The following is a 22,259-nucleotide window of genomic DNA, read 5'->3' as shown; positions in this document are numbered from 1 at the left end:
GATTAGAGGCACCAAAAGATGCCCGGACAAAGACAAATTCAAACATGAAGACATGCAGAGGGACAGGCTTATAAGAGCATCTTGTGCTGGGCATGGACGTGGGCATGGGGAGACACTCGAGTTTGCTGCTTTGGGGTGTGAAGGATCTCTGTCCAGATTTGTGAAGTAGCTTCAGAGTGGGATTCCAGGTGCCATGCCCCAACTCCCCTCCTTCCCCCAGATCCACCTAGGCCTCACTTTCTGGGCAGGAAAGGATTTGCCTGAGTTGGTGTCACAGGCCTGCATCTCATGCTGCATTCTAAGGCTCTTTTTCCAAAAAAGAGGGTGTGGGGGAGGTATCCACTCTCCTTGTCCTGGACCCAAGAGTGGAGGTAGGGCAGGCACAGAGCGGAGAGGAACACAGCTGCAGGGTTACTCTGACCCCATGGGCCCAGGGGTTGGAGTCAAGGGTCCTAAGAGGCTTCCCAGGATGTTTTCCAAAGCACAAGTCCCGCTCCAGTCCCAGCCGTTTGCCATCTGTTCTTCAGGGCCTGTTCCTCGTCCCACACTGTCCCTCCTCTTAAACACTGCTTTCTCCACTTTCTGCCAGGCTTCCCGACTTCTCTGGCTCTCACACTGGCCTCTGCCAGGGCTGAGTCTGGGCCGCATCAGCTCTCCGTGGCCCCGCTCATTCCTTCTCTCTTCCTCTCCTCCCTCCTCTCCATCTCTCCTTCCTTTCCCCTCCCTCTTCCTCCCCCCTTCCCTCTCTCTCCCTCTCGGCTCCCGCATTCCGCTTAGGCAGCCGGCCGGCGCCCCTGGCACCATGCTCCGGCTCCTCCGGTTGCTGCTGCTACTGCTGCTGCTGCCCCCGCCGGGCTCCCCCGAGCCCCCAGGCCTGGTCCCGCTGTCCCCGGGGGCGCCCCCCCAGGCCCCCGACTTGTTGTACGCGGACGGGCTACGCGCCTACGCGGCCGGGGCTTGGGCGCCGGCGGTGGCGTTGCTGCGGGAGGCGCTGCGGAGCCAGGCGGCGCTGGGCCGCGCGCGGCAGGACTGCGGGGCGCGCTGTGCGGCCGAGCCGGGGGCCGCTCTCCCCGCCGTGTTGCTTGACGCCCCGGGGCCTGACTCTGGGCCCGGCTCTGCGCAGGGGGCCTGGGAGCGGCTGCTGCTCCGCGCGGCGCTCCGCCGGGCCGAGTGCCTGACCCAGTGCGGGGCGCAGAGGCTGGGCCCCGGGGGCACCGCGCGGCTCCGCGTGGGGAGCGCACTGCGGGACGCCTTCCGCCGCCGGGAGCCCTACAACTACCTGCAGAGGGCCTACTACCAGGTGCGGGAGCCGCCCGGGCCCCTTTCGGGGGTCCTGCCCTGACCCGTGCTGCGGGGAGCTTGGAGCTTGCCGGGAGGGGGCGGAATGCCGGCGCCCGGGCCTCGGGGTGGGGCTGGGGGGGGGGGGCGGTCAGCGGACACTCTCCTTGTGAGTCTGTCCCATCCAAACGGCGTCAAGTACCCACTGAGGTCGCCGAGGGACAGCTTAAGGGAGAGTGGGAGCAGAGTTGGAGCGGGGCTGGATGGAATCCTGAGGGGGTGGGGACCAGATTGGAGATGGAGGGAAGGGGCCTGAAACGTTAGGTCTTCCTGAGATCTACGTGGAATGATAGCCGCCTCTTCCTAGGAGGGAAGAGGAGGGGATGGAGGAACCCCGCAGCGGCACAGGAAGCACGGGGAGAGAGGAATTGAGTGTGAGGCTTTGCGGGGCAGGGGCACGGCTCCTCCGCCCTGACGCCGAGCATGTGCGGGGCGGGCAGTGGACACTGCGCAGCTACCAGTTGGGTAGCTCTTGCCTACGTGGCTGGGGTTGGGGGGGCTGGTCACACACACCTCAGCCCAGGGTCCTAGAGACCTGCGGGTTTTGCCGGTCGCTCGGGTCTCCCCCAACTTCCCCACATCACTTTAGCCATCAGTCGCCGCCTTGTCTACCAAAGGGAGACCCTGAGTTGCCTCTGCGGTATGGCACCCACTCCAAAGTCTTCAAACCCTTCTTTCCTGAGCTTCCCCAGTGTACTGGTTTCTGGGGGCTCTGGAGGTTGGGAAGTAATCAGTTCTGACTGACAAGTCTTCCATAAGGTTCTGGGGCAGTTCCAGGTGTGGTTGGGGGGGGGCGGCAGTGAGTGGGCAGAGGTCTGACACCCCTGCAGGAGGGCACTGACCCTCATCCTCCCTGCTTCTCAGCTGAAGAAGCTGGACCTGGCAGCGGCTGCAGCGCACACCTTCTTTGTAGCAAACCCAACACACTTGCAGATGCGGGAGGACATGGCTAAGTACAGACGCATGTCCCGGGTGCGGCCACAAAGCTTCCGGGACCTGGAGACACCACCACACTGGGTGAGACACCTTTGGCCAGGTAGACAGGGCTCACTGGACTGGGACCTGTGTGGCCCAGGCATCAGGAGACCTGAGTACTGTCCTTGGTAACCCTGCCTGGAGAGTCCCTCTCTAGGCCTTCCCAAGGATCCCTAAAGTCCTTTGTATGTCCATTCTGATCCTGAGGCCCTATATTCTCCAAGGTGAAGTGGGACCTGGAGTCCATGCCCCAGATGTGACCAATACCCCTCCCCTTCTTTCTGCTTCCCAGTCTTGCTTGGCACCCTGCCTCCAGGAGCTCGGGTGACTGTCCACTCCCCTCCCCCACAGGCAGCCTATGACGATGGCCTGGAGCTACTGGGGCGCCAGGAGGCAGGACTGGCACTGCCCAGGCTGGAGGAGGCCCTGCAGGAGAGCCTGGCCCAGATGGAGAGCTGCCGGGCTGGCTGTGAGGGGCCCGAGGAGCAGCAGAGGGAGGAAGAAGAGGAGGAAGGAGCTGGGAGCCAGGGGGGCCTCTATGAGACCATTGCCGGTAAGGAGCTGGGGATTCACAGCCCCACGGAAAAGAGTGTTGCAAGCCAAATGGTTCACGTGTGTTGTCTGCAGGCCACTGGGTTCGGGTCCTGCAGTGCCGCCAGCGCTGTGTGGGAGACATGGCCACACGTCCTGGACGCAGCTTCCCTGTCCCTGACTTCCTTCCCAGCCAGCTGAGGCGGCTGCACGAGGCCCATGCTCAGGGTCAGTTGGGGAAGGGTGAGCCCTGGGGGTGACTGGGGTTGGAAACAGGGGAAGTGAAGGTTTGTCTCTCTGTCCATATCCTGAGCCTCATTCTCTTCATCCCTCCCATCTGTCTCTCAATCTGTAGCTGGTCAGGAGGACTCTCCCTGGCTCTCCTTTGGCACCGTTATGGAAAGGTCCTTCTGCCCTTGCTGCTTCTCATCTTCTTTAATTCCCTTCTCTCTTCCTTCCCTTTGAACTCTGCCTATCCTGCCCAGGTATGTTTGAGTGAGCTTTGGAAAGAAGCGATGGCTGACTGCGTTGGCCAGGTGGGAGGGGAGTTTTGGAGTTGTTTGGCGTCAGGAGACCACTTTTCTGGCTCTGCCTCTGTCCACCTGTTTTCCCTGCCTCTGCCCGGGGACCGCTGCCATTCTCACTCTGTGCCCCACCCCGCCCTACTGCTCTGTCTCCAGTGGGGAATCTGTCCCAGGCTGTGGAAAATGTCCTGAGTGTTCTGCTCTTCTACCCGGAGGACGAGCCTGCCAAGAAGGCTCTGAATGAGTACCAGGCCCAGCTGGGAGAGCCGAGACCTGGCCTCGGTCCACGAGAGGTAACCCTCTGCCCCATGCTCACCCTATGAGGTAACCCTAAATCAAATAGAACTGAGAAGTAGCCTTGACTCTGTCCCCACAGCTAGGCACCACAGGCAACCCCAAGCCTAGCATCTGTCTTGTCTCCCCTCCCTGCTCCCCATTGCAGACTTGACTTTCTGAGTCCAAGTGCCAGCCCTTCCCCTCTTGCCCTCACCTCACCCCTACTTGCCCTCCCTCATGTGCCTTCCTGTGCCACAGGCACTCCCTCCCCCAAACCCCCCCCCCCACACACACACATTGAGCACAGATACCCTGAAACTGTTGAACAGGAAGGCACAGGGAAGGGTTTAGGAGCGTGCAGGCTGACCCCTAGAACCTGGGCCTGCCATGCCTTAATTTCCCTGCCCCACTCGACTTCTCCCCACTCCTCTCCTTACCCCTTTCCCCCTGATGCCCACCCCACCTCAGGACATCCAGCGCTTCATCCTACGATCCCTGGGGGAGAAGAGACAGCTGTACTATGCCATGGAGCACCTGGGGGCCAGCTTCCAGGATCCTGTGAGTATCTCCCCTTGTCCCATCCTGCCACTTGGTGCTCCCCCAGGAGGAAGGGAACAGTGATGCCCTACGTTTATGTCACTGCGGTTTGCAACAAGGCTTCCCAGTCCCCACACCCCTGGGACACTTGGAGAGGAGTCTGCAGTGTCTCAGGGACAGAGGCGGGTGCCCGTAGTAGAGGGTGGCTTTGGGGTCATGCAGGCCTAAGTGTTGGTCTCTTTTCTGCCATAAATAAGCTCTGGACCTTCACTTGCCTCCGCCTCAATTTCCTTGCCTGTAAAATGGGCTCATCAGACCTTTCTCATAGAACTATTGAAGCCATATCATTTGCTACATAGTAGGGAAGACTCTGTTCCTGCTGCTTTGTTTACTGTTGTTGTTGTTATGAGGAAACTGAAGGGCAGAGGGTTTGTTCTCTGCTAGGACAATAACATAAAGCATTTTCCCCATCTTCTTGGCACCATTGACATTTTGACCTGATCATTCTTTGTAGGGGATCATCCTTTGCCTGGGGTTTGTGGGACGTTCAGCAGCTTCCCTGGCCTCTGCCCGGTAGATATCAAAAGTAATCTCTGAGTCGTGGCAATCAAAAATGTTTCCAGACATTGCCTAACCCTGGGGGACAAATTCTCCCTGGTTGAGAACCGCTGGCTCCAAGTGTGGACTCTAAAGCTAGTTTAGTATATATCTATGTGTGTATGTTAGGTAGGTCCCACACCCAACATGGGGCTGGAACCCAGGACCCTAGGATCAAGAGTCACATGCTTTACCAACAGAGACCCCGGTACCCCTCGAAAGCTAGTCTGAATCCCAGTTTTGTCACTTGCTAGCTGTGTGTTATTGGGCGTGTTACTTTACCTCTCTGTGTCTTTGAGTCTCTTCCACTGCAAAATAGGCACATTAATACGTAATGTTGTGAACCTTACATGAAAAATCTCCACGCATTCCGCTTCCATGGAAGAAGCTGTTAGAAAACCACCTGATCAGTGGTGCCACACGAGCAGATGTTGGTGGAATTTGGCCCAGCTCCCGGGGCTCCGGACAATGAGGCCAGAGCTTTTCCCACCTCTGCCTTCCTCCTGGAAGCTGGAGGACCTCAGTGTGGTAGTTTGGAGTCGAATAATGTCAGGAATTTGGGCTGGACTTGGTGGGTGATGGCACTTTTCCTGGCTCTCCCAGGATCCCTGGACTCCAGCAGCTGTCATCCCCGAGGCACTTAGAGAAAAGCTCAGGTAGGAGATGCCCTTTGGTAGGAGGGGACTGGCCTGAGCTGAAGGCGAGGGAGGGGTCCTGGGAGGTCTGGGGAAGATGGGTCTGCAAGGCCGGGCATGCACTGAGCACATCTCTCCCCCCTGAGAGAGGATCAAGAGAAGAGGCCTTGGGACCATGAGCCGCCACAGCCGAAGCCCTTGACTCACTGGAAGGGTAGGTCCCTGGGAGAGCAGGAAGCAGGAGCCTCAAGGGTCTGGCCCGATGGGTCTGCCCTCAGGGGGCGCTCAACCCCCCTCTGCCCTGTCCCTTCTCCTGCAGATGTGCTCCTCCTGGAGGGAGTCACCCTGACCCAGGATGCAAGACAGCTGAATGGGTCAGAGCGGGTGGTGTTGGACGGGCTGCTCACGCCCACCGAGTGCGGGGTGTTGCTGCAGCTGGCCAAGGTAAGAAGACCTGTGAGTAGGTGGCACCCTCGGCTGTTTAGGGACCTCTGGCACAGCATCCCCCTCCTGCCCTCTCTGGTTCTCCAGCAGCTTTGGCGCTTGCCCGCCCCCCCCCCCCCCCACCACGGTGGAACACGTTCTTTTCCTTTCAACTTAGCTGGCATAGGGTGGATGGACACTCTTTACAGAAGGATCTTGCGAGAAATTCTTAGAAAGTACAAAACAAAACAAAACATAAGGGCATAAAATAGAGTGAGTGTGCAGGTGAGGATTCCTTGGTTAGTTGGCCAAGAGTTTAATTAAGGCTTGGCCAGCGGCTGAGGGGGCATACGGGTTACTCTCCCCACCCGTTGAATCCCCTGCGAGTTTGAGTGGAATGATCCATATCGACCAGGCTGAGTCCGCCATTTCGGGAAGCTTCCATCTTCATTCTAGGTTAGCCTGCCTTCTACACACACTTACTGAGTATCTGCTGTGTACTCAGAACTGCTGGGTTCCAGCGGGGAGGTAGGTAATCTCAGACATGCGTTCAGGAGCTCCCTGGATAGAGGAGGCATCAGACAGTGAGACATATTGGTAGACGGGGGTGCGGGGGTGGGGAGGGTGGCTACAAGAAGAATGTACCTTTGGGGCGCCTGGGTGGCTCAGTGAGTTAAGCCTCTGCCTTTGGCTGAGGTCATGATCTCAGAGTCCTGGGATCCAGCCCTGTGTTGGGCTCTCTGCTCGGCAGGGAGCCTGCTCTGCCACGCCCCCCCCCCCCCTCCCCCTCCTCACTTCCTCCTTGTGATCTCTATCTCTGTCAAATAAAATCTTTAAAAAAAAAAAAAAAAAAGCAGTATGTACCCAGCCAAATATAAGTGCTGAAATGCCAAGTCACAGAAGGCTTTCTTGGGGGGGGGCATTTGAGGGGCGCATTCAAACTGTCTTTTTTTTAAAAAAGATTTTATGTATTTGTTTGCAAGAGAGGGGGTGTACACTTATGCACACGAGTGCACACATGCACGCATGCAGGTGGGGAGGGGCAGAGGAAGAAGCAGACTCCCTGTTTAGCGGGGACCTGGCCACCAGGGAGCTAGCCACAAGACTTGATCCCAGGACTTGATTCCGGCGACTCCAGGATCATGACCTGAGCTGAAGGCAGATGCTTTACTGCCTGAGTCTCCTAGGTGCCCCTTGAGCTCAGGTTTAAGGATGAGTTAACAAGGCAGAGAAGGGGAGGAGAGCCAGGCCCTAAGAAAGAAGATGGAGGGGCCTCTGACCACTGAGGAAAACTCCGGGAGTAAAGAACATGTGTCAGCCCCAGCAGTGATTGGCTGGGTGACCTCGTGCAACGTATTTTAATGTCTCTGAGCCTCGTTCCTTCATCTGTAAAATGGGGCTAACTACAGTGGGTTCTTTTAGGGTTTTTATTACCCAGGTAGTCCTGGGTAACACTTTTGGAGAATATAAAAAGTGCTCGGGGGCGCCTGAGTGGCTCAGTGGGTTAAGCCTCTGCCTCGGCTCCGGTCATGATCCCAGGGTCCTGGGATTGAGCCCCACATCGAGCTCTCTGCTCAACAGGGAGCCTGCTTCCCTCTCTCTCTCTGCCTGCCTCTTTGCCTACTTGTGATCTCTGTCTGTCAAATAAATAAATAAAATCTTAAAAAAAAAAAAAGTGCTCAGGACTAGCGCTTGCTGTGTCCTCAGGCTATATGCTATCCAGAGAAAGTATAGGGGAGAGAAGCCAGAGGTGGAGGCACAGGCGCAGCGACGAAGGGCCTTCTGTCCCCTGCCAAGGAGTTGGTCCGTGGTGGACAGCTCATAGGAGAATTTAAGGAGGGGTTAGGTTTTCCACACACGTGCATTAGATGGAGTAGGGTCTGGGGTCACCATCCTGAGGAAGCCGTGAGATCCCTCTAGTGGCACTGTGGAGAATGCACGGGGAAAAGAAGGAGGAGAGGCTTCTGGGTGATGCTGGAGTGCCATGGCTTTAGGTTAGGTCCTCATTTCAAGGGAGTGAAGAGAGGTGGACAGATGAGAAATATTTAGAAAGTCAAATATAGAGAAGTTCAGGGCTAAATCTAGGTGGAAGACAACGGAAGGTTGGAGTCAGGAATAACTCCAAGGATCGGCCCTCCTTTCTGTTCATCACACTAAATTCATTCTGGCCTCAGGACCTTTGCACTTGTGGTTTCTGAAGCCGGGAACATTTTTTTCTCTCACGTATTCAAGTGGCTCCTTAAATCTGGTTTGTTTATTTGTTTACTCAGAATATAAACTGCGTGAGAGTGTGTTCACGGTTGTGTCCTCAGTGCCTAGAACAGTGCCTGGCATATAGGAAGTGCTCAGTACAAATTTATTGAATGAATAAATACAAGAATGGAAGGTTAGATGGCTTGGGTGAGTAGGTGGTCTCTCAGAGATGGGGTTTATATACAGGATAACTGGGTAGTGGTTACAAAAAGCAGCCAAAAGAATAGGTGTCAGGAAAGGGACATTCAAATATCAGGAGACACCCATGTGATGGGATTCATGTAGGTGGTAGTTGGGGCTGAGCATCCAGGTTTCTCACATCCTCCAAGAGTATGTCAAGGGTGTCAGAGAGAGGCACCTCGGCCGATGGGGAGCCACCTTGAGCTAGCCAGAACCTGGCCTGTCAAACTTCCTGCTGGGGCCCTGTTTCTGGAAAGACTCCTCTAACCTTGGGTCATCGGGAATGAATGATCAAGCCCTTCCTGCCCCCTTTCCCCAACAGGCCTTACTCTCTCAAAGGCCCCTTCCCTGCTGTAGGAAGCTCTCCAGAGTTCTGGGCACAGCCCCGTAGGCCAGTGGAATTCCAGATCTTTACCAGAGAGTGACAATATAGGCCTGAAAATAGTTGCTCTGTGGGAAGGGGCAGCAGCTCAGGGAAGAGAGCCAGCAGAGAACCCTGGGGGCCTCTAGCCCCTTCCGGGGAGTGGGAGGATTGGAGGAAGGTCTTGCAGCCCTGTGGACAGTGATGTGGGGATGGCCTAGGACCCAGAGAGTGAGACTCCCCGGCCGCCTCTCTTCCTCCTTAGGACGCTGCTGAGGCTGGAGCCAGGTCTGGCTATCGTGGCCGCCGCTCCCCTCACACCCCCCATGAGCGCTTCGAAGGGCTCACAGTGCTCAAGGCTGCACAGGTGAGAGGAGACCCCTGTTCCCTGGGCTGATGCCCAGAACTGGAGAAGAGGGTAGGCAGGGGGCTGGGCTCCCAGACCTGGGCATCTCCTGTGGACTGAGAGTGCCTGAGTCCCCTGCCTAGAGTCAAGGGCGGTGGGAGGGGAGGTATTCTGAGACCTAGGGACCTGGGTGATGGTCGCAGAGCCAATGGAAGGAGCAGTTTGGGGTGATGGACAGAGCTGGCCGCTGAGGCCAAACCCGTGGGTGGAGAGCATGGAAGTAGGGCAGGGGCTGGGGCAGGCCTGCCCTTCCCTGGCCCCCTCCTTTCCTGCCCTTCCTTTCCTGGCTTGCAGCTGGCCCAGGCTGGGGCCGTGGGCAGTCAGGGGGCTAAGCTCCTTCTGGAGGTGAGCGAGCGTGTGAGGACCTTGACACAGGCCTACTTCTCCCCAGAGAAGCCCCTGCATCTTTCCTTCACCCACCTGGTGTGCCGGAGCGCCATAGAAGGTAACTACCAGGGAGCCTAGCCGTTCCTCCCCAGCCCCAGCCCCGGCCCCGGGTTGGGCCCTGCACCCCCTCTGCATCCACCCCTGGTGGGCTCTCTGACTCCCTCGCCCGGGTGAGGGCCAGCGATTGACCCGGCCAGCGATTGACCCGGCCAGCTGTGGTCCCGGCAGGTGCAGGGTGAGTGTGGGCGGCAGTGGATGGGCACTGGGGCACTCACCAGGCCCCTCTGCTTCCCAGGCGAGCAAGACCAGCGCATGGACCTCAGTCACCCGGTCCATGCAGACAATTGCGTTCTGGACCCTGACACTGGGGAGTGCTGGCGGGAGCCCCCAGCCTACACCTATCGAGACTACAGGTGGGCAGACCCCCAGGCGGTCAGGCAGGTGGACCCGATTTGGGGTCTCACTGTCTGCCACCCTTCTTCCTCTGCAGTGGGCTCCTCTACCTCAATGATGACTTCCATGGTGGGGACCTGTTCTTCACACAGCCCAATGCCCTCACGGTCACAGTAAGCTGGGTGGGGGGCGTGGGGGTGTGGTGGAGAGCCCAGCTGTGGGCTCTGAATTCAAAACAGAAGCTTCCCAGAGGCAAATGCAGGGAAATGGCTGGGTCCCCCTTAATCTTTTCCTTTCCTGGCCTCCCCGGCCCTGTCCACCACTTGTCTGGGTTTGGGGGTTCTGGCGGAAGTGGATTACAGCTCCCCGGGAGATGTCAGTGGCCCCTCCAAACCCTGCCTTCAGTGTTTGCCTCACTCCCTCAAGGAGGGTGGGTAAAGCGCACATGTCCCCAAGGTCCTAGTCCAGGTAGAAACCAGGGGCTGGAATTGGACAGAAGGAGTAGGACAGTGATTGTCCGTCATCTACTGCTCTGTCTTACCCAGCCACCTCCTTCTCTGCTAACCGCCACCAGCTACCAATGACCCCTGGTCTCCCCGAGGTGGAAGAATGTCCCCAAGATCCTTATCCTCAATCCCCAGAGCCTGATACCGCGTCCATGCCCTCAGATTGCGTCACACCTGAGGTTCAAAGCTTGGGCAGGGAAAGTCAAGGCCTGGGCAGGGGGTGGGGAGGCCCTCTGTGAAGGCCCCTTTCCTTTGGCTCCGACTCCTCTAGCCTCAGTCTGGTGTTTGTGCTCCCCAAGTGGAGGCAACTTCCCATTTCCCCCGCAGGAGCGTCCCTGAATTAAGGAGTGGGAAGTGACGGGCAGGAGAGCTGAACTCTTGCGCCCTGGCCCGCCTCCTGGCGTTAGGGAGTCAAAGCCAAGTTCTCTGAGAGCCCCCCTCTGTGGCACTGAACCTGCTCTTACCCCTTAGGCTCAGGTTCGTCCTCGCTGTGGACGCCTCGTGGCCTTTAGCTCCGGTGGAGAGAATCCCCATGGTGTGTGGGCTGTGACTCGGGGACGGCGCTGCGCCCTGGCCCTGTGGCACACGTGGGCACCTGAGCACAGGGAGCAGGTGAGGAGGAACGGGAGCAGGAAGTTCTCTCCCTCCTGGTGTGTGAAGGATGAGGGGCGGGGCCAGGACATCCCACTGAGGGTCCTGGGGGCAAGGTGACGCAGGGGATTGGGCCATGCTCTCCTTCCAACCGCTCAGGAGTGGACAGAAGCCAAAGAGCTGCTGAAGGAGCCAGAGGAGGAGGAAGAGGAGGAGGAAGAGGAAGAAATGCCCAGCAGAGACCCTTCTCCAGAACCCCCCAGCCGCAGGCTTCCGCAGGTCCAGGACAAGGCTGGGAAACCACCTCGGGTCCGAGAGGAACTGTGAAGGACTGAGCCAGCTCCTCGGGGATGTGGCCACTTGACGGGTGAAGGACCATCTTGATGCCAGGACCCACGAGAAGCCCCCATGTGACGGGAGCAGAACAGTGAGCTCTCTGTCCCTGCACCCCTCCTACCTTGGGGATCACAAGGGCTGTCCAGCCCTGGACGCAGAGGACACTGCACTGATTAGCCTAAAGCACACCAGGCCTGGTTGATGGACCTCGAGTCTGAGGAAAGACCTAGGACAGACTGAGGACACAATCCCTTCCTAGAAAGAAGTGGCAGGGGAGAGGGCCTGACTGTTTCACATGTGGAGGATGAGAGGGAGGCTAAACCCAGGGCCCTGTCCCAGCATGTAATAAAGAACTGAAGATCCCTCAATCAAGGGCCAGTCAAGGGTATCATGGTTTCTGTGGTGTCTGCATCAGGGGAGCGGCTGTGGCTGGCCTGGGAGGAGACAGGTGTCTCTGGGCCTCCCAGAGGCGGGGCCTCTCAAAGCCTGTGATTTGTCAGGGAAATCTCGGCCACCTGCTCCCCACATGCAAATGGACCCAAACTCCTGACAGCTGCTCCTTGGGCCTCTGACTCTAAGCCCTGTCTTCCCTCTCTGAGCTCAGCCAAGACGTAGGGCAGCCTGATCCTCTGATTCCAGCCTCACAACCCTGTCAGGACTCCGTGAGTCATGGGGGCAAGGAGTGGGCCAAACCCAGATGGAAGCCGGGTTGGGGTTGCGCTCCACTTCCCACCCTTGGTCCACTCAAAGCAGGGCCAACCCTGTGTAGTCTTTCTCTCTGAATCCCCTGTACCTTTCCCCATTCCCCCAACCCCCCAGGATCAGACCCAGGGGCAGCTGGTTAGGGTTTGTTGAGAAGAAGGATTATCCAGATCAGTCCCATCTAATCTCAGCTCCTGCACCCTCCCCGTATTCACCTGAACCCCCTTCCCCACAACCCTGAACTTAGAGACAAAATCTTGGATGTCGATAATGGGCCACCTCTCACCCTCATATTCGGGCTCCTGGACTGGTTGCTAGGCAGGACCTGACTGCTACAATCATCAGCATTGGTGGGGGCTGGGGCTGGGGGGGGCGGCTGGAGCTGTGGTTGCTTCTACTACTCTGTACCCCTCCCAGACCCCAACCTTTAATCCTCACAGCTTTGCTCTAATCCCATGGGGCCTGATGCTCTTATCTCTGCCAACGAGGAGACTGGCCAGAGAAGCACCCCTTCAACCCTTCCTCCCCCCAGGGCTGGTGAGGGGCTGCTCCTCTTTATAGCCCCCCACTCTTGCTCACACTTACCCCACCCCAGGCTGGGCCCAAGTCTCTCTAGAAGCCACACACCTCCCTTCCCGCCCTCTCCCCCCGCCCCCCCCCCCGCCGTTGCCAGCTGATTTCATTTGCCTGACGTTGTTGTCATCGTTGTCGTCGGCCCTACCTTCTCTGTCAGTGCTCCCCCCCCCCACCCCACCCAGAGCTGGGGCCAGGCCAGGCCAGCTCTTCTGGCAGCAGAGCTGGGGCAGGTGACGGGTTGGCATCGCTGCTGAGGGAGTGAAGAGGCGCCTGGAAACCCGGGAGAGGTCCAGTCAGAGTCCAAGTAAGGGGGAGCTGGCGTGGCTCTGGGGCCGGGGCTGGGGGCTGCAGGCTGCAGAGAGGGCTCGGGCAGGGCCAGGCTTGGCTGTACAGGACTCCAGACGTGGAGGGGCTCGTGGGGAGCTGTGCGGCCTGCCCCCCAGGCATCTCTCTGCTTCTTGTAGTGGACTCCAGGCCTTGAGTCTGGAGTGGGCGCAAGGGGCAGGAACATGGCTGGGTGGGGACCACCCACTCCTATCCTATGTTCCTGACAGGAGCCGGAGCTACCCCTCAACCAGTCAGCCATGGGGGAGATGGAGCAACTACGGCAGGAAGCGGAGCAGCTCAAGAAGCAGATTGCTGTAACCCCAGAACTCTCCTGTCAGGGGACCCTAGAAAACATGGAACCCGGGACACGAGGGAGTGTGGACTTGGGGGTGGGGGAAGGAGGCTGGATTAGCTCTTGAGCAACACCATAGAGACCCCTGACCTGGAAGTGACCAGAGACTTTCTGAACTTGGGTCTCATATTTGAGATGCCCCCCAAACCCTTAGGCCCAAGCCCATCCGCCTCAGAGGCCCATGCACCCACTACCCCCACCTTGCCCTTATGCTCGCCTGATGGCTGCTTTCCCCCCAGGATGCCCGGAAAGCCTGCGCTGACATTACTCTGGCAGAGGTGAGACCTCCCTGTCCCCCTGAAGCAGGGCCAGGGGCGGGGAGGGGAAAGGAGGGGAGTTCCCTGACCAGCAACAGCCTGGTGCCCGAGCTTTAGTACAGCGTGTCCTTGGAATGAGGAACGGCATTAATTAATTCATTCAACAAACATTTAGTGAGATCTGCTCTGGGCCAGGCCCCTTATTGGAAGCTAAGGTTGCAGATGCTGTCTCTGTCCTCAAACAGAAGGCGAGGATGGTTATACCCCCTCGCAGGGTGGCGAGGAGGAAGCGAGGGATGGACTTATGAGCGATTTCTAGTCTCCTAATAGTGTACTGCATCAATTCTAAGTCACGTATTTTCACATTTTGACATCTCTGAGATTGAGATGCAGCCCAAAATAGGCAATGCCTTACAATTAGAATTGGCAGCATTTTTTCCCTTTCTCAGTGATACCTAAAAGCATGGTGCTTCGTAGAGTTGGCAGCATCTCATGTCGGATTAAATACACTAATAGTGAGAGTGAATATCGAACCCTTGCCGTGAGCCCCACACTGGGCTAAGTTGCTTCAATACATAATTTCATTTAATTTCTATGACAACCCCATAAGTTGATGCTATAAACCTCATTCTACAGACGAGGAAACAAGCTCAGAGAGGGTAAGCAACTTGCCCAGGACAACAAAGCAAGTAAATGACAAGTTAAGGCCATGGATGGACTTGAGCCCCAGCCTAAATTGAGAGACTGGGTGGAGTGTAAGGGCCATAGGACCACAAATTTCAGGAGGTGCAGTTCAGGGTTGCCCTGGCTGCCCCAGGGAAGCCAGTGGAAGAGACAGCCAGGCCAGAGTGTCGTGTGGGACAGGCCACAGTGTTGTGTGGGACCAGGCCTCCTAGGGCCTCAGGACAGTGGATGTGTGCCTCTCTTCCCAAGTCCATGTTCAGTGACTTCAGGCTGGCAGCTTGAAGTTGGTAAAGGTGGGAGTATGTCCATGATGGACAGCTCTCTCCCGCCCCCATCTCCTCCAGCAGCCCACACTGGAGAGGTGCTTCTTTTTTTTTTTTTTTTTTTTTTTTTTTTTTTTTTTAAAGATTTTATTTATTTATTTGACAGAGAGAAATCACAAGTAGATGGAGAGGCAGGCAGAGAGAGAGGGAAGCAGGCTTCCTGCTGAGCAGAGAGCCCGATGCGGGACTCGATCCCAGGACCCTGAGATCATGACCTGAGCCGAAGGCAGCGGCTTAACCCACTGAGCCACCCAGGCGCCCCTGGAGAGGTGCTTCTTAAACACTTGGCAATGTGCCACTGGCCATGTCTGGTCTCTCCCACTCAGTTGAAGCCGCCCCAGGGCAGGGACATATTTCTCCAAGGCTGGGGGCCTGACCCCAGAGCCTGAACAGAACCTGGTCCAGATTTTGGTGGCCATGACACTGATATCCAGACATGTGCCCTACTCACCCTGATTTCTAGTGTCTCCTTTTTTGCAGCTGGTGTCGGGCCTAGAGGTCGTGGGAAGAGTCCAGATGCGGACACGGCGGACGTTAAGGGGACACCTGGCCAAGATCTATGCTATGCACTGGGCCACCGATTCCAAGTGAGGCTTGAGGGCCACCCAGGGGTGGGGATGGGAGGCAGAAAGGAGAGGCTTGGGTGACGTGGGCTGCCCTGTCCCCAGGCTGCTGGTAAGTGCCTCGCAAGATGGGAAGCTGATCGTGTGGGACACCTACACCACCAATAAGGTACTGGCCTCACCAGCCCCCCATTGTCCTCCGTTTCCTGGGGGACATTGTGCCTCCTCGCCTCCATCCTCCCTACCCGGGAGCTCAGCTCAGCTCCTGCCTCTGCCCACCCTCCTGCAGGTGCATGCCATCCCGCTGCGCTCCTCCTGGGTCATGACCTGTGCCTACGCCCCATCAGGGAACTTCGTGGCCTGTGGGGGGCTGGACAACATGTGCTCCATCTACAGCCTCAAGTCCCGTGAGGGCAATGTCAAGGTCAGCCGGGAGCTCTCTGCTCACACAGGTGAGTGAGTGACCCTCTCTGCCCATCCCTCTTGGGAGAGGCCCAGGGACTCCGCTCTGCAGCCAGGGCGCTGTCCTCACCACCCCCAGGTTATCTCTCCTGCTGCCGCTTCCTGGATGACAACAACATCGTGACTAGCTCCGGGGACACCACTTGGTGAGGACTGAACGCTGTGGATGCTGGGCCTTGGGGTGCGGCTCTGTCCTGGCCTTTCTGTGACAGGGTGACAGCGTCCTCCCTCCTCCCGCCAGTGCTCTGTGGGATATCGAGACCGGGCAGCAGAAGACAGTGTTTGTGGGGCACACAGGGGACTGCATGAGTCTGGCTGTCTCTCCTGACTTCAAGCTCTTCATTTCGGGAGCCTGTGACGCCAGCGCCAAGCTCTGGGATGTGCGGGAGGGAACCTGTCGGCAGACTTTCACTGGCCATGAGTCGGACATCAACGCTATCTGCGTGAGCACCCCTCTGCGCCCCAGCTCCCGAGACATCCTCACAGGGCACCCCCACACATCCTGCACTCCTTCCCTAGTTCTCTCCCCTTCTCCTTTTAATTTCCCTGGTGGGAATAATTTTACCTTACAGAAAGGCTATGAGTCACGCAAACAGCCCTCATCTACCCTTCACCCATATTCACTCTTGACATTTGACCATGTTTGCCTTATTGTTCCCCGTAGATGGAGGGAGGGATGGATGGAGAGACAGACACAGACACCTAGATATATTTTATTATCTTTTTTTTTTCCTCTTTGGAGACTAAGTTGCAGATACCATGCCTCTGTATCCCTTAAATACTTCAGTACGTGTTTCTTAAAAACAAGGCCACTCTCTAACACGGTCGCAGTATAATTCTTAAAATAAGATTGAATAATGACACAGTAGAGTCCACAGCCTATATCCATTCTTGTTTCACCAGTTATCTCAAGAATATCCTTAAAAGCCATGTTTTTTTCTGACTAGGAACATGCATTGCATTCCCTTGTTATATCTTTTCACTTTCTTTTAAACCCGAAAAACTTTTTTCTACCTTTTTTTGTCTTTCGGGCCATTGACCTCTTTAAAGAGTGCCACCCCATTTTCTTGAAGCTTTGTCTCCGTTTATCTGACATTTCCGCGTGATGAGATTCAGGTCATGCCTTTGCCCGTGGCCCTATGTGTCCACACCCTGATCCAGCCAGGAGCCCAGAGTCGGAGTTGGGGACAGCCTCCGCCCTTCTAGCCATGTGACCCTGGGCAAGCCGCCCACCCTCCTTCAGCCTCGTGCTCCTGCTGGCAACAGGGAAATAATGCCTGCCTGCGGCTCAGCTCTGCAGTGAGGGGCAAGTGGAGGGTGTAGGGCAGCCACTGGCATGCAGCTGGTGTGGGACAAATGTCATTGGTGAAGAGTGCCGGGGACAGGATAGGCAGAGGCTGCGGGAAAGCGCTTGCCCTGGAGCCCTCAGGATGGGAGAGGTCTCAGGCCACCCAGGTCTGAGTCCTGACCCCCTTGCTGCCTGTACCCTCAGTTCTTCCCCAATGGAGAGGCCATCTGCACAGGCTCGGATGATGCCTCCTGCCGCCTGTTTGACCTGCGAGCAGACCAGGAGCTGACAACCTACTCCCACGAGAGCATCGTCTGTGGTATCACATCTGTGGCCTTCTCCCTCAGTGGCCGCCTGCTCTTTGCAGGCTACGACGACTTCAACTGCAACGTCTGGGACTCCATGAAGTGTGAGCGTGTGGGTAAGGGCCAGCCCCGCCCCCCTACTGCCACCTCAGCGGGAAGGACCTTCCTACTAGCTCTCTTTTCTGGGACCCTTTCCCCTGTGCCCTAATTACTGAATGACACTGTAATCCAGTCCCCCTTGGTTTCCCAACCTAGGACCCTCATCTCTAGAGGCCTGCCTCCACCACCCACTGCTCTAGCTGCTTTCTGCCAAAGGAGCCTCTGTGTCACCTGAGACCCGTGGAACTTGAATGTCCAGTCACTTCTGGATTTCCAGGGCCTATTAAGTGTCAGGGCCATCCACTGGAGCAAGGGGCAATCTCGGGGAACTGTAATAAGCCGAATCAAGGCCACCCCAACCTAGGGGCTTAACGAGGACCACCCTGATCTGAAGCTGAATCAGATTGTGTGGCTTCTCTTGGGAGAGGCCAGGTGCTGAATGAAAATACCTCTGGCCAGAGAGTCAGGATCCAAATCTGAATTCTGTTGCTTAGGGTCCGAAGGCCTGAGGACAAGTCACTTCTCTCTGGGCCTCAGTCTCTTCCTCTGGAAACTCAGGAATGAGACAAAAGAGCTACCTCTCCCTTTTCTAGGGTCCATCAAGGTGCTCCTTGCTTTTTTCATAGCACACTGGTGTGGCCGACCTCTCCTGTCCCTCTCGGCACCCCCAGCCCACCCTCCACAGAGATTGGCCTCAAGAGAAACCCTGCCCCTTAGGGTAATCCTCTTTGAGTCCCCGCCAAAGGCTGAGAGTCCATGGCCAATGTAACCTAGGATTCCTGCAGACGCACATGTGCTCTTTGCCAAAGCAGCATGGGCTAACAGGCTGACTTGTCTCCCTCTTCCTCAGGCATGCTCTCTGGCCATGACAACAGGGTCAGCTGCCTGGGGGTCACAGCTGATGGGATGGCTGTGGCCACTGGCTCCTGGGACAGCTTCCTCAAAGTCTGGAACTAAGGAGGCTGGAGGAGAGGAGGTAAAAGGCCATGAAGACGATCAGCAGCCCCCTCCCTTGCCCCATTTTCTTTTAAGGTTTTTTTCTTCTATGCCCCAGCTGCCACCCCCCACCCAGCTTTATCCTTTGAGGGCAGTGGGGAAAATGGGGAATAAGCCTTTGGGAGGCAGCATCAGGGACACAGGGGCAAAGAACTGCCCCATCTCCTCTCATGGCCTCCCCTCTCCATGGTCCTGCAGCTTCTCCTGTCCTGAGCAAGGATAACTGGCCCCTCACCAGCACCGGGTGGGCCTAGCAGGCTTCTGGTCTGAGGCCCCGGGCCCTGGAATTCCGCCTCCCCAGAGCCACTACCTTTGTCCAGACCTGGGTGGCAGAGGGTGCTCAGTCCTGTGACTATGGCTCTGGCACACATTAGGATCCTGGCCCCCTTCTTCAGGTTTTCTCCACTTTCTACCTTCTTTATTTCCCTCCTAAAGGACCTGCAATAAACCGTAGTGCCCGGTGTATGTCTGTGATGTTTGGCTTCTGCCCCACTTCTGTTGCAAAAAGACACAGGCCCAACTTAAGTAATGAGTTATTACAGGTGCAGTGATAAAGGCTGGGTACCAAACAGCTTGGGGGCAGAAAGTACGGGGGAGGTGGAAGCCCAAGCCTCATGGAGAAGGCATGAGACAGATCAGGAGAAAGTATTCACTAGGTGGCCAGCGTAGCATCTGTCCAGTGATTCACTACCACTGGCCCACCTGCGTGTGTATAGGAAGGTTATGCTGAGAAGGAATCCGATTATAGCAGACCTTGAATACCAGCGGAGACTTTATCCTAAGGGCAATGGGGAGCCATTGAAGAGTTCTGAGCAGAGGAGTCACACGGTCAGTCACACAGTCAAAGGTCACCCTGGCGGCAGTGTAGGTTGATGAAATGTTGGGAGGGGAGACTGGAAGAAAACGAGGCAGGAGGGAGATGGCAAGAAATCTAGAGCAGGAGGGACCCCTGGGGGCTCAGTCGGTTAAGCTGCTGGCTGCCTTTGGCTAAGGTCACGATCCCAGAATCCTGGGATCGAGTCCAGCATCAGGCTCCTTGTTCAGCAGGGAGCCTGCTTCTCCCTCTGCCTGCTGCTTCCCCTGCCTGGGCGCTCACTCACTCGCTCTCTCTCTGACAAATAAATAAATAAAATCTTTAAAAAAAAATAAAATAAGAGCGTTAGGACAGGGGGGCAAGGAAAGGGATGGGGAATAGATAAAAGATAACAGAATCACCAGGATTTAGTGCTTGGGTATGGGATATTAAGAGGGAGCCATTCAAGATAATGGCCAAGGTCCAGGTTTGGGCAACAGGGGAGATAATGCTGTTATTCCTCGGGATAGAGAATAGGGTATGAGGAAGAGTTTTGGAGGAAAGAGCACAATTTCAACTTCAGACAAACTGACTCTGTAGTTCCTACAGAGCAGTTGGATAAAGGTCAGGGCTAGTTGGAGGGACCTGAAATTACCAAAATATAAGTAAATGATAGTTAAAGCTCTGGAGGGGCACACCTAGGGAGCACAAGAGGAAAAGGCCAAGGACGGAGCTCTGGGGAACACCAGGACTTATGGGAAGCGTGTGAAAGTGGCTTGGAAGACAGGGAACCCAAGTTACCCAGGCTGCTTCTCTACCTACAGTAGCCCACTGCAAGGTTGAGGTAGAACACTGAAAAACATCATTTAAAACCACTTTCTTTAATATACAAGAAACACATGAGTCACAAAGCCCAAGAAAGCGCTGAGTCCCCGAGCCAGGAGTTTAGGGGGGGTTGAAGACAACGAGCCTTTCCAGTCTCCCAGGAAAAGATGGGATGGAGGGGACGCAACATCACTCTGCCCCTGGTGAAGCCAGTGCTGGGGCCACGCTCAGCCTAGTTCTCCACCAAGTTTGGAAAGTGCTGATTTTCCTTGTCCTGGTCCTGGCCCTGCTCCCATACTCGGCCTCCAGTTTTCAGAAGTCGTCCAGTTCCCAGAATGGCCCCTTCCTTTAGCTCCCTAGCATTTTCACTCAGGGCAGAAGGCCGCTTACCCTGCCAAAAGCGGTATGTGATTTGGAGGAGGAAGGGAAGTTGTTCAGGAGAGGGAAGATCTGGTAAAAAGGCCTCCCACCCTCCAGCCTGCCTTGGTCAGTAAGTTTTCACCCTCTCCCCCTTTACCTGTCGTGGTGCCAGAGTTCCGGGGGAGTTGTCATCCTGTAGGATGGTGAGGGGAGATCTCCCTAGTACCTTGCCATTTGCTTTCCGTCTATTGTGCTTAGAACCTAAGGTGGGTAAGGGGTTAAAGCAAAAGCCAAAATTAGGGGCTTACAGTTTATTCTTTCTATACTCAACCGTGGACATTATCCCAGTTTCTTTTCCCTCTACCTTGCCCTTAGATTCTGTACCTGAAGATCGGGGCGTCTCAGGGTCTCTTGAAGGCTTGTCCGAGCCCTGGCTGGCCATGGGGGTTTCTGAGGGTTGTCCTGCTTCCTCCTTGGAGAACACCTGCTTGGAGGGAAGCTCAGCCTGGCTGCAGGGTGGCGTCTGGTCCTCAAGGGAAAACTGGGTGCCCAGAGGCAAGTCCAATTCAGAAGATGAAGTTGCCTCTAAGGGCAGAACAGGCTCTGGGGGCAGATTCGATCTGGGGGCTTCGGTCTCAAATACTTCACTCAGCTGCTTCACCAGTGGGCTCGAGGGTTCTAGAGGGGAGAAGTCAAGTGAGATAGTGGCAAATCATTCAGCAAACAGGAAAAGATACAGGAGCTTTAGGATTCATGCCCTGGTGGGTGAGGGATCGGGAAGAGAGAAATCAAGGTGAGAGGAGAAACGTTGAGAGAAGAGTGAGACTGGTTCAAAGCAAGAGGATGGAGAAGATAGCTTTATTAGCCCAACCCACGAATCCTAGGTGACAGCCTTACCAGAGTTTCCTGGGCCCACCATTTACCTCCGGTGCTGGTCTTCATAGGTGTGCGTGCAATGCCAAGGGTAGGAGAGCGGGGATCTGAGTCTTGGGCCTGATCAGGACCCTCCAGCTGCTCCCCTGCTGGTAGGTTGGGCTGTGGAGAACTCTCCACCTGGCAGAACCAAAGGCTACAAGTCTGGACCCGGACTCTTTCTTCCCTCCCAGGTCTCTAGGCCCTGGTGGATAGTCCAGGCAGGCAAGGCCAAAGCCCTCGGGCATTCAGCCTGCCCCATCCGGATTAAGAAAGTGGAAAACTGGGCCTCGGATTAGAAAGTGGAGGGTGTGAGGCGCCTGGGTGGCTCAGGTCATGATCCCAGGGTCCTGGGATCGAGCCCCGCATCCGGCTCTCTGCTCTGTGGAGAGCCTGCTTCCTCCTCTCTCTCTCTGCCAGCCTCTCTGCCTACTTGTGATCTCTCTCTGTCAAATAAATAAATAAAATCTTAAAAAAAAAAAAAAAAGAAAGAAAGAAAGTGGAGGGCGTGAGGGCTTTCTCAGAACGAGGCTAGGCAGAGGCCCACGAAGGCTGACTCTGCCTCCCCCACCCGGGCCCCGCGTACCTGGATGGGAGTGCGCAGGATGCCGGCACTGGGTGAACGCGGGTCCGCCACCCGGGCCAGGAGCTTGTTGTGCGGCGGAGGCCGCGCGGGGGTGACCGGGGCGCTCTTGGCTGAGCCCATCTCATCCAGGAGGAATAAGGTGGGGCAGGGCCCGAACGGGGGCGAGGAGGGGATGCCTGTGAGAAATGACTCAGGTCTCAGCCACTACCGCGACCACGTCTGACCTCTGACTGCAGACCACCCGATCTTCCCGGTTCCCGGCCGAGGAGCCTTCCCGCCGCCCGGCCAGAGGCCTCTGTGGAGATAATGACTGGTGCAACTGACAGTCCGGCTCATTCTGGGCCCGCTGAGCCCTCTAACTTACTCGCTAATGAACTCAAATCACTTACCAGGCCCCGATTCCTCGTCTGGGTGCACCGTAGCTGGAGCCTCAACTCCCGACGCCGAGTTTCAAACCTCCCGCCACGCCCCTTGCTTTGACTCTATTGGTGGAGCCGACGCAGGCTCCTCTGGGCCTCCTTGTGAGACCCACCTCCAGTGCGGGACGCCATTGGGCGGGGGCGATGTCTATCATGAGAACCGTGGGGCCAATGAGCAGCG

General features: G+C 56.6%; 3 protein-coding genes across 5 annotated transcripts; 2 read left to right on the top strand and 1 right to left on the bottom strand.

Moving 5' to 3' along the window:
* Positions 1-643: 643 nt before the first annotated feature.
* Positions 644-11,617, top strand: P3H3 (prolyl 3-hydroxylase 3). The gene is made up of 15 exons (XM_059403676.1): positions 644-1,300; positions 2,203-2,355; positions 2,665-2,866; positions 2,941-3,072; positions 3,525-3,661; positions 4,113-4,202; positions 5,382-5,434; positions 5,560-5,627; positions 5,733-5,857; positions 8,896-8,997; positions 9,331-9,481; positions 9,719-9,836; positions 9,914-9,989; positions 10,794-10,934; positions 11,073-11,617. Exons 1-15 carry the CDS (start codon positions 803-805, stop codon positions 11,238-11,240), a joined length of 2,214 nt encoding a protein of 737 aa, XP_059259659.1. The 5' UTR covers positions 644-802; the 3' UTR covers positions 11,241-11,617.
* Positions 11,618-11,701: 84 nt separating this feature from the next.
* GNB3 (G protein subunit beta 3) lies at positions 11,702-18,657 on the top strand. 2 transcript variants are annotated; one of them, XM_059403683.1, is made up of 11 exons: positions 11,702-12,831; positions 13,082-13,168; positions 13,446-13,484; positions 14,951-15,057; positions 15,139-15,202; positions 15,323-15,485; positions 15,575-15,641; positions 15,737-15,938; positions 16,988-17,204; positions 18,038-18,163; positions 18,382-18,657. In XM_059403683.1, exons 2-10 carry the CDS (start codon positions 13,112-13,114, stop codon positions 18,142-18,144), a joined length of 1,023 nt encoding a protein of 340 aa, XP_059259666.1. In that variant the 5' UTR covers positions 11,702-12,831; positions 13,082-13,111; the 3' UTR covers positions 18,145-18,163; positions 18,382-18,657. The 2 variants fall into 2 exon arrangements, with proteins under 2 accessions (XP_059259666.1, XP_059259665.1); XM_059403682.1 differs by having other exon boundaries at positions 18,038-18,657.
* Positions 18,658-19,841: 1,184 nt separating this feature from the next.
* On the bottom strand, positions 19,842-22,240 carry CDCA3 (cell division cycle associated 3). 2 transcript variants are annotated; one of them, XM_059403685.1, is made up of 6 exons: positions 22,049-22,240; positions 21,660-21,954; positions 21,085-21,214; positions 20,546-20,839; positions 20,319-20,422; positions 19,842-20,192 (listed from the first exon to the last, which is right to left on the bottom strand). In XM_059403685.1, exons 2-6 carry the CDS (start codon positions 21,777-21,779, stop codon positions 20,034-20,036), a joined length of 807 nt encoding a protein of 268 aa, XP_059259668.1. In that variant the 5' UTR covers positions 21,780-21,954; positions 22,049-22,240; the 3' UTR covers positions 19,842-20,033. The 2 variants fall into 2 exon arrangements, with proteins under 2 accessions (XP_059259668.1, XP_059259667.1); XM_059403684.1 differs by having other exon boundaries at positions 21,660-21,835; positions 22,049-22,238.
* Between the last annotated feature and the right edge of the window lie 19 nt (positions 22,241-22,259).

This window comes from Mustela nigripes, chromosome 6, assembly GCF_022355385.1.
Source record: "Mustela nigripes isolate SB6536 chromosome 6, MUSNIG.SB6536, whole genome shotgun sequence".
Taxonomy (NCBI): Eukaryota; Metazoa; Chordata; class Mammalia; order Carnivora; family Mustelidae; genus Mustela; species Mustela nigripes.
The sequence above is the reverse complement of the archived record's forward strand: the minus strand, read 5'-3'. Positions and strand labels throughout refer to the sequence as shown.